The 11,092-nt window shown below is 39.0% G+C and overlaps 1 protein-coding gene across 1 annotated transcript; it reads right to left on the bottom strand.

Annotated features, from left to right (window-relative positions):
* Positions 1–3,155: 3,155 nt before the first annotated feature.
* On the bottom strand, positions 3,156–9,235 carry alas1 (aminolevulinate, delta-, synthase 1). Its single transcript, XM_028575839.1, has 11 exons — positions 9,049–9,235; positions 7,426–7,668; positions 7,055–7,234; positions 6,805–6,951; positions 6,338–6,557; positions 5,547–5,731; positions 5,243–5,422; positions 4,836–5,000; positions 4,045–4,313; positions 3,746–3,908; positions 3,156–3,480 (listed from the first exon to the last, which is right to left on the bottom strand). Exons 2-11 carry the CDS (start codon positions 7,634–7,636, stop codon positions 3,320–3,322), a joined length of 1,881 nt encoding a protein of 626 aa, XP_028431640.1. The 5' UTR covers positions 7,637–7,668; positions 9,049–9,235; the 3' UTR covers positions 3,156–3,319.
* Positions 9,236–11,092: the final 1,857 nt, after the last annotated feature.

The following is an 11,092-nucleotide window of genomic DNA, read 5'->3' as shown; positions in this document are numbered from 1 at the left end:
AAAAGTAAGTTCAATGAACTTAGTAATAGTAAATTAGTGCAACTTTATTGTTCTTAGTAAACAATACTTAATAAACTTATATTTTCTAAGTGAACACAGCTTGTTTATTCTGATACTGTATTCTTATTAAGTGAAGACAACTTGTTTATTTTAAGTAAATGACACTTAATTAGCTCATGGTTTTTAAGTAAATGCAGCTTGCTTTTTCTGAGTAAATAATTAATTAGCTCACATTTTTTAAGTGAGCACTACTTAATACTACTAGAAAACAAGTCAGTAACATTAAGTAGTGCTCACTTAAAAAATGTGAGCTAATTAAGTATTTACTTAAAAAAAGCAAGCTTGATTAACTTAAAAACCATGAGCTAATTAAGTGTCATTTACTTAAAATAAACAAGTTGTCTTCACTTAATAAGTTTAAGCTTATTGAGTGTTACTTACCCAGAATAAACAAGCTGTGTTCACTTAGAAAATATAAGTTTATTAAGTATTGTTTACTCAGAACAATAAAGTTGCACTAATTTACTATTACTAAGTTCATTGAACTTACTTTTTTCAAGGCAATGAGTTTCCATAAATCTTTTAAGTAAAGTCAACTTGTTAAAATTAACAGTGCAGGACTTTATCATTATTAGTATGTTATTACTCAATTCTATTAAGTTGTACTTAAGTGATGTTTTTAAGTTAAGGAAGAACATGTTACACCAACTAGAAAAAATTAAGTTAGTAGAAATTTTTCTAAAACTTTGAGTATACACTACTTAATCTATTTAAGTACTTTGAACGTTCGGATTTACAGTGCAGCATCTCTTCTTTCTGAGGAGACTCAAGAAGGTCCACCTGTCTCCTCAGATCCTGGTGAACTTCTACCGCTGCACCATCAAGAGCATCCTCACCAACTGTGTCACAGTTTGGAATGGCAACTGCTCTGCCCATGACCGGAAAGCACTGCAGAGGGTGGTGAAAACTGCCCAACGCATCACCGGTTCCTCACTCCCCTCCATCGAGGCCATCCAGGGCAAGCGATGCTTGCGTAAGGCGTGCAGCATCATCAAAGACTGTTCTCACCCAACCACAGCCTGTTCACCCCACTCCCCTCCGGGAGGCGTTTCATGTCTCTCCGCACACAAACCAGTAGGTTCAGAAGAAGCTTCTTTCCTGCGGCTGTTACCCTACTGAACTCTAACTCTGCGTCCCGGTGACAATTAACCTACTAAGTGTTCCCCCAGACAATTTGCACTTCCCTATCCCTTCCATACTGTTCTATTTATGTATTTACAAATGTACATACTGTAATTACACCTATACATAGCCATATTCTACTGCTCTTCATACTATTCATCCTGCACATACACTTATTCTTACTACTCTTATAATGTTACCACACTGCACATAGCTGTACATACTGTACATATCTGTCTATATGATTCATACAGAATATCCATATATATTTTATTCTTATTATATATTCTGCTAATACACTGCATATATCTACATTATTCTTACTACTATTATAATGTCACTGCTACTACATTGCACATATCTGTACATGTTGTTCATACATTGTTCATATTACATAGCCATATTTATTCTGCTCTTATAACACTGCAATATATTTCTTGTCCTGTCTATACTTGAATATCACATTGCACTTTTCTGCACTTCTGGTTGGACGCAAACTGCATTTCGTTGTCTTTGTAGTTGTACTCTGCACAATGACAATAAAGTTGAATCTAATCTAATCTTTAACATGTTTGTGTGTGATGATCTTATGTATCAAGTTTATTGAAGAGTCAAAAGAGGAAGTATCTTTATTTACACAAAGCAGTGGAAACATCCATTCTTAGTAAGCTAAACATATTTCTCACTTCCATTTTCAGTGTAGTCCTGCCTCTTATGAAGCAACAGTGGCTTATACAACACGTAAGCACTTGGGAAACAGTTAAATGAATTAACTGTCTATGGAAGATTTTGATAAGAGCCTGTGTACGTTCACATGTATCCATCAGGTTTAAATTAAAGTAATGTTATATAAGATAGTAGTGCTACAAGACTTATCCAAATCATTTTATCAGACCTGTCTGTGTTGTGATTTCAAAAATGCAAAAACAGTGAACTTGAGCTATCTATGATGAGACATATGTAGATCCTGAGGATGTGTGCAAGTATGATTGTGAACTAGTGACCTCTTTTTAATTTTGTGAATCAGAGTCACTTTGAGTTTTATGACAACATCTTTGCAATCTCCATCTGAATTTACAGGTTAGAATTCCCCCCTCAGACACCCACAGCACAAGATTTCCCATGATAAAATGGCGCGATGTGCAAACTGTATTATTCTCTTTGTGTCTAAGTAATTGTAAATCGTCTGTCCTCAGTTAATGTGTTACTTTTTCATCATCGCTTTTTGTTTTCCTGTGTGTGTTCTGTTAGGCACTTTGGATCAACTGTGTTGAATGTAAAGAGCTACATAAATAAAGTTGATTTGAAATAAGGGCCACTTGCATTCAAACTTAACTAGTCTGAAGCAACAATACACACAACTAACAAACAGAGTTCATTATGCAATAATACATAGTTTGTTAGCCAACCATGTGAAGGTTTTATTGCTTATTTGCTACAAATTGCAGTGATAGTATTGTTTTTCCAGGTGTAAATCAGTACTAAGCAGGAAAACAATCAATGTCCTACATTTGTCACAAGCACAAGCAGGCCAGTGGATTAAAAATAAGGTCACTATCACCGCCATCAGTACAACAAAGATTTGGCTTTCTCATCTATTGAGCCAGAAAGGTTGTTGTGACCCAGTTATTCATACCTTTACGAAAGTGTTTTGTAAGCGTTTACCTTTGAGCCTCAGAACCATGCAAGTAAATGTTAACCTGTCCATTCAATTCACAATACATTCCATACAATTTGCTGACTTATAGCATTATTAGCTTATTTTAGAATATGTAATTATATCAGCAGGACAATCTGAACACTTATAATTAGTTGTATTTATGTTTTCTTGTAGGGACTACTATAGGACAACGCAAAGAATCAAAAATGGTTATGGCAATGCTTTTTCTTATTCATGGTTCCTTATAAGATCAGCATCTGTATAAATATGAAGAAGAAACAAACAAACACATTTTCTTTCATTTAATTTTATTCGGTGGATATATATATATATATATATATAATCATCTGAACAAAGAATAGTTAAAATAATGTGTAGGAGGACTTATCAAAGATAATGAATACATTCTATGACAGTGATAGAGGAATGGGTGTTGAGTGTGTATGTGCCGTCTCTAGCCCACAGTAGTGAGTAGTGTTATGCGCAGGCTGAGATAGGGTGGCTGAGGCCGTTGAAGTAAGACTTTTCACGATCACTCATCACCTCAAAGTGCAGCGGCTGCTGGCAGAACGTGCACTCTGCTGATGAGTGGGGCTTCAGCTCTAGGCCCACTTCCTTCCATGTTTGCACCAGCTTCTCTGTGGAGGGAAAACAGAAGAGAGTGGATGTCAAGTTAAATTTTACTACTGAGAGAAAGTTACAGTCAGTTACCACATGCATAGTGATTCAATTCAGTCAATTTAAGCTATTTGACTAAAACAAATTATACATTTAAGATGATCTGGGAAAACACGAATCTCCAATGCAAATGAGAGAAAGTTCCATTTCCAACAGGGTAAATTTTAATTTTAACTAAATGTATTTTAACTGAAATACATTAACAAGACTACTAGATGTTCTTACCGACAAAATATTTCATCATCTCAGGGTTGTGGTGAGGTGTTGGCGCGATACGCAGAAGCTCTTCTCCTTTGGCAACGGTAGGATAGTTGATGGCCTGAACGTAGATGTTGTGGCGACTCAGCATGAGGTCACACACCTCTGTGTTTTTCTCTGCGTCTGATACCTAAAAATAATAAAGAGACACACATGATGATTAGAATGGAGCCATTGGGGAGACGGACTAAGGACTACTTTGTGTGTTTTTAATTATAACGTGTCATATTTAATGTCATTAGGCGACAAATTAAATAATAAATTACCCGGACGGGGATGATGTGGCTGGGGCAGTGCACCACTGGCAGCCCCGAGTCCATCAGCATTTGTCTGAGCAGCTTGACGTTGCGCTGGTGTTTGCGTCTCAGTGCGCGGCCCTCTTCCCCTTTAAGAACCTGGATTGAGTTTCTGGCTCCTTGTAACAGCATTGGTGGCAGCGAGGTGGTGAAGATGAAACCAGCGGCGTAGGAACGCACCGTGTCCACCAGAGCAGCAGTGCTCGCGATGTAGCCGCCCACACAGCCGAAGGCCTTGCCTGGAAGAGGACATGACACATGGCTGGTTATTTTTCGTTTCTGGTTTGTTGCTACAGCTCCAGCGACATCATTTTGTATCATTTCAGGACAGTCACTACATTATGCTCAGTGGTCTATGCAAAATCTCAGAAACTAGATCTGTCCCCACGGCTTAACAGTGACACACAGACACAGAGAGTCATTCAATAAGAGCGCAACAAGAGCCCACAGTCTCCTAGCAACAGAGCTGCTCCGGCTTCTTTAAGCCCCCTGGCATAATGGTTGACACAGATGAGGCTTGATCCTGAGTACAACAACAAAACAGAGATTCCCACTTGCTTCGAGTAGTTACTCGTTTTGATTCATAAACATATATAAATAAAGAATATAGGATAACGATAAGCAGAGTAACACAACTAGCCATTCATGCCCATTATAAATGGTTCATTTAATGACTGAAGAACATTTTGGCACGGCTTCAAAGTCAAAATGCTTAGTAGAACATCATCAGTATTTAGTTTTAATAGAGACTACATGCTGACCTAGTGTCCCTGAGATGATATCCATCTTGTGCATGATGCCATCCCTGTCTCCGATGCCCCCTCCTCTGGCGCCATACAGGCCCACGGCGTGAACCTCGTCTACAAAGGTGATGGCACCAAACTCATGGGCCAAGTCGCACATCTCCTCCAGCGGACACACAGCACCTGTGTTACAGAGAGAAAAATTTAGCCATTGGCCGAAGTACAAGCACAAAATAGGTCATTTTAGTTTGACCCCACATCTATCAACTACATTTCCTTTGCTAGACAACTATCAAATGATGGTTTTGTGCAATCGACATTCCTGCCATCTCAGTGATTCCTAATGTTTCCAGAAAATAATGAGCAACCAGGTAATAAGTTAAAAAAAAAAAGAAAAAAAGTAATGGGGATCTTCCCAAACTAACCATCCATGGAATGGACAGTCTCAAAGGCCACGATCTTGGGTTTTGTGGGGTCTCCCTTCTGTAGAAGCTCTCGGAGATGGGTGACATCATTGTGGCGGAAAATGAATTTCTTAGCACCACTGTTCCTGATACCCTGGATCATTGAGGCGTGGTTGCCTGCATCAGAGTAGATTTCACAACCTAAAATAGTTCAGAAGAAAGAGGAAGTGAAACAGAGTTTGCATCAAAGAGACTCTATTTAATGCATTAATTAATGACGTACATAAATGGTGGATTTATTGCAAACATAGACATTTTTGTATACCAGGTAGCATTTTGGCGAGGGTGAATAGGGTGGAGTCATTGGCAACAAAGCAGGAGGTGAAGAGCAGTGCAGCATCCTTCTTGTGAAGGTCAGCTAGTTCTTTTTCCAGTTCCACGTGGAATTTACTGGTCCCGGAGATGTTCCTGGTGCCGCCTGCCCCTGAGCCATACTTTTGTAAAGTATCCCTAGAAACGGAGAAAGACAAAACAAAAAATTAGTTTTATCGTGTTGGTTTTTTGAAGCTGATCAGCAAATGTGTGCCAGATGGAAGCTTAAGGAGGAGGTAAAGACTACAATAAATAAAATAAGTAAATAATTAAGCAGGAGAGTTGCTTGGCAGTAAGTGACACCTTGGTTCAAGGTGTTTCTGCTATACGGGGTAAGAGAGCTGGGCAAGCTCTAACAAGCTGAAAGGAAAAGAAGAAAAACATCCCCACCTCAGAGGTTCAGGTGTAACCTTTGGCCAACTAACACACAAACAATGGGCTGAATCACCCATCGGTGTCAGGTTGTATTCAATTATGGGCAGTGTCTCATCTTTTTCCTGTTTTTTTGTCTCTCTCTCTCCTTACTCACTAAAGCGTCAACAAGGGATGTGGACAGCCAAGAAAAACATTTGTCTCATTACTTGTAAACACATCTAGACCCAAGGGACTGAATCAAGTGTCTCTCTCACACACACACACACACACACACACACACACACACACACACACACACACACACACACACACACACACACACACACACACACACACACACACACACACACACACACCTCCATTACTCACACAATGGATTGCACAACCCGTGGGTGTCGACTCATGCCCAGGTAGTCGTTGCTGCACCAAACGGACACTTCCCTCTTGCCCCCCAAAGAGTCCGTGAAGTCTTCGGCCATGGGGAACTCGTTGGCCAGACGATTCACAGTCTTGAACACACGATATGTGTGGTCACTCTTCTTATCTTCTATCTTCTTCTCAAAGAAGTAATCGTATTGGTAGCGGGACACTGTAACAGAACAGGAAGGCAAAGCTTGCTTAATGTGGCTTGCATGGTGAGGGATGTAGCAATGCCTAACATGGTGAAAGTCTCAACTTGCCTTACTCAAAACATACTGACTTCAAAATAACTAATTGGTAAGTAAACTTCATTAGGAGAGTGAAATTGTTGCTATTATGATCACAGTCTCTCAAGCATTTTTGTGTCTATACTTTTTCATGTACACAAGTTGTTAGAGCACCCAAATAAAACTTACTACTGCCTGGCAGGTTGTCCTGCAGCAAATGGGAGACACCTTTAGGTCTCTGTTTAAGGAGGGTCTTCATTAGATTAGTTTGCTCCCCTCCACTTCCCTGAATGGTACTGGCCAGGGACGGCTTCTTTAATTGGGCAGTGGATACTTCTGCAAAAAGGTCAAGAAAGGACAAAAAGAAAATTAAATCAAATGATGTACAAAAAGTTGGGCCCAAACTGGGAAGTCTAATTAATGTCTAAACAACTCTTACCTTTCTGAACAGTGCGGACTTCCTGGACATCCTCTTGGAACTCCACGCCGACCTGGCGGACCACATTGCTGTTCTTCTGGCCCATCTCAGCTGCCAGGAAAGGGCATTTGGAAGCCACCTGGCCTGAGGATGGCATAGGGTGGCCACCTGGCAGCTTAGGATCCCCTTCCTGTTTGCGGCCTGCAGGTGGACAAAAGAAGTTTTAGACTTTGATTGATTCTAACAACCTTTAAACAATATTAAATACAGCAATAATTCAGCTATCACATTTACTGGGATATTTCACTTGATATAATTTACCTACCTCATTTATTAGGCAAAAAAACAGTATTAGGCAAACAACAGTATCTCTATTCCTTTGTCACCCTCACCTTCACTGGCAGACATGATGTCCTCCATCTTCTGGTGGGAGGAGGAGGAGGAGCAGAGGGCGCGTGCCATTGATGGAGCCATAGGTTTAGCGGCAAGCTCCATCATAATGGGGCATTTCTGGGCGTATACCACCATAGACTTTTTGGACTGCTGGAAAAAGGCCTGGGGCATACGAGCCAGGAATGGGCAGCGACGCATGATCACATCCATTGCAGCAGTGGTGATGATGATTGTCCAGAGGTCTAAAGGAGACAGGTGAAACTTAATTGAAACTTGTGCGGAGTGTGGTCAGTTCAGTTACATCTTTTAATGTGCTGGGCCCCTGTTTTATGCAAGCAATCCATTCAAACTGTTTCAGTGTAATTTAATAATAATAATAAATGTATACTTCGTTGTTATTACACACAGGCCTGATTTACACACACATGCACTAATGGAGAGATGTCAGAGTGAGGGTGCTGCCCATGGAGGAGGTGAACTGGCACCTCTCCAGCTACCAGTCCACCACTTTGGTCCGTATGAGGACTCAAACCAGCAACCCTCTGGTTCCCAACCCAAATCCAAATGTCATTGGGCTCTAATGTGCTTAGACCAAAACTATTTTAAAGGGATACTAGATTATAGGAAAGGGGACATAAAAAATACTGTGGTTTATGGTGAAGCATTCTTTAAACTATAAAACTTCATGGAAGTTTTCAGATGTAGTTTGCTCAGTTTTTCCCCCCACAGATGAAGGTCTCAATATGGTGTCTGAAAGCTAAACAAAAAGTGTTTTATTCGTTTGAAAAAACTTTTTTCAAACTAATATTTTCAAGATAAATGATGGACCTTCAGGCACAAACTTTAGGCTGTTTTATCACAATACCCCGCCCTCATTGGGGTTACACGCTGTGCTATTACTTCCCCTAAAGCATCTTTACAACTTATTTACAACAATCTTTGAGAATATTAGTTTTCCAAGATTCTGTCACGTATCTTTTAATTAACAGTCATATTTATTTGACTGGATGAAATCCTGGGGTCACTGCAACAGGTGTCTCTTTGCTTTAAAAGGAAAATCACATATCTTACGTCTATCCCTGTGTCATAACCACTCTCCAGTTGAAGTCAGGTATACACATTCCTCGACAGAGTAACCACTCCCATACTTGTCCTCACTTTAAGTTTGAGTAAAAAACTTGAAGTGAAAAAAGAGAAAGATTCAAGAGCTACTTAAATAGCTCGTCTGGATGATAATGTTGATCACATTGCTGTATTCCGTCAGCCTTTGTAACCCGATTCCCGATGTGCTTAAATGCACCGTATAATATTACCTGCAGAATCGAAACATTGGCATTGACAGACTCGTTTGTGGTTCATAAGGACCTTGACCCTATTCCGTGTTGACTCGTAAAGCATTTCGTGGTTAACGTTATAACACATTAAGAGAGCAAGAGTCACGACGTGTGTGTCTTTAACCTTGACTATCGTAATAGGTTACCTTAGATAGACTAAACGTTCGTGATCCATGCTATAACGTTAACATGCCGGTTGACCGAGCGTTAACGTTAGCTAGGCTTCTGACATTAGCTAAGAAGCTACAACCAGAAGTAGAGATGATTACAACCAAAATAGAAACTTACCTCTTAAAAACCTGACGCTTCAAAAATGGTATAGTGGGCCGAATAATAGCAGCGAAGCTGATCTAATGCTGCACTCTGACTAAACCGACCCGTTTTCGAAGACGGTGAAAGAAGTGATTGCTTCGTTATCCTGCACTGAGGACGAACGAAAAGGACGAGGACGTGCAAGTGCTTATGAAGAGCTTCCAGTACTGATACCGCTTGGAAGTATCGCGAGATGTTATTCGTTTACGTCAAAGGTCCTCTTGTGTGTGACTTCATGCATGTGATCAAACACTTGTCATAGTCATCTCAAGTAGGGACTTTTCTCCGTATGGTTGAATGTATAACTACTAGCCTATACTTGATATGTTTGGTTTTTAATTACATACATTGCATATAAGTCATTGCATCACATGGTCAGTCCATACCAGACCTTTGTAATCAGGCTACTTCACAAATTGTTAACTCTTTATGTATGTGAGATATGTGTGTGTGTGTGTGTGTGTGTGTGTGTGTGTGTGTGTGTGTGTGTGTGTGTGTGTGTGTGTGTGTGTGTTGTGTTATGTTGTCTAAGCTACTGGATGACTAAAATTTCCCTCGGGATGAATAAAGTATCAAATCTATCTATCTATCTATCTATCTATCTATCTATCTATCTCTCTCTCTCTCTCTCTCTCTCTCTCTATATATATATATATATATATATATATATATATATATATATATATATATATATATATATATATATATATATAAGTCAATGTACTTTTTTTAAAATCACTGACACTTAAAGAACTTCAAATTCACAAGGATGCATGTCTGTCAACTTGCCAAAAGTGTAATCTTGAAATGCTCGTTTGAATGTTGTATGGCTAACTTTGATACAGTAGTGTTTCTAGTAGTAGTAGTGTGCATTCCAATTTAGTAAAAGACTTAATAGATTAGTTGATGTGGTGGAGTAGAGAGATTTCCTGTGCACATGTGACCTCTGGTGTTGAAAAAAAGACATTGAGCCAGAGTTGTCCTTTGTACATAAAGGCTATGTTCTTGAAGTTGTGAGAAAACTTAATAAGTGCACGTGTTTGCTTGTGTGATTTTTGCAGACAAATTAAATGTCAGTTTTACAGTGTTTTTTTTAATATTTGAACAATAGGATAAAAACTAAAGTTAAAGTCGATAAACATATGCACTATGCTCCCAGTTGCAAGCTTATCAGGTACAACCCATCAACCAACAACCTTGTAATAGTTCCTACCTTTATAAATAATGCTCAGTTTTTGTGGTAGTGATTGTTATATTTATTTTCATACTGGCCTATGATCTGCCCTCATCTATATAAATGATGGTGACAAAAAAAACATAAACATGAACAAAGACAACACTAATCCCTTACATGTAGATGTACTAAAGGTTACAACAACACACATTTCTTTGTGTAATAAATCACATTGCCATTGTTTCTGGATAGTGTCACAATTGTGGCATTTTACCAGTGCTCCATGAAAGTGCAAACAAACATAAAGAGTGGATTAACAATTTTGATATTTGCTTAGCAACTGCAAGCCTAATGATTTTAAATACATATAAAATCTGCAAAACAAAAATTAGAATATCACTTCTTAAAATTGTGTTCTGAATTAATGAAGCAAATAACTTGCTGCAAATGTCATGTATACAATTCATTTCTGTGATGAATGTGGTATTAATGTCCTCAGCATCATCAATGCTCAGCATATATATAAGAATAAACAAAATGTGTTAGATTTGAGTGTGTGTGTGTGTGTGTGTGTGTGTGTGTGTGTCTAGTGGTACATACATTAAACATGCATAAATGGACAACGGCGCATGGGGGAAAGCATTTACAAAACAGCAGTTAAATTGTGTTTCAGATTTTTTTTTTTTTATTTTATAATAGATCCATCACTGCCCTCTAGAGTCCAGACAAATGATCATTAAGAGAATATGTGCATACTTGTGGGTTTCACACTTTCACATGCACTATGTAGCACTTACAGTGTGGTATTATCAGTACAGCAAAAGATCTGAGAAGGCTACTTCTTCC

Source organism: Perca flavescens, chromosome 4 (assembly GCF_004354835.1).
Source record: "Perca flavescens isolate YP-PL-M2 chromosome 4, PFLA_1.0, whole genome shotgun sequence".
Lineage (NCBI taxonomy): Eukaryota > Metazoa > Chordata > Actinopteri > Perciformes > Percidae > Perca > Perca flavescens.
Note: the sequence above shows the minus strand (reverse complement) of the source record. Positions and strands in the feature narration are given on the sequence as shown.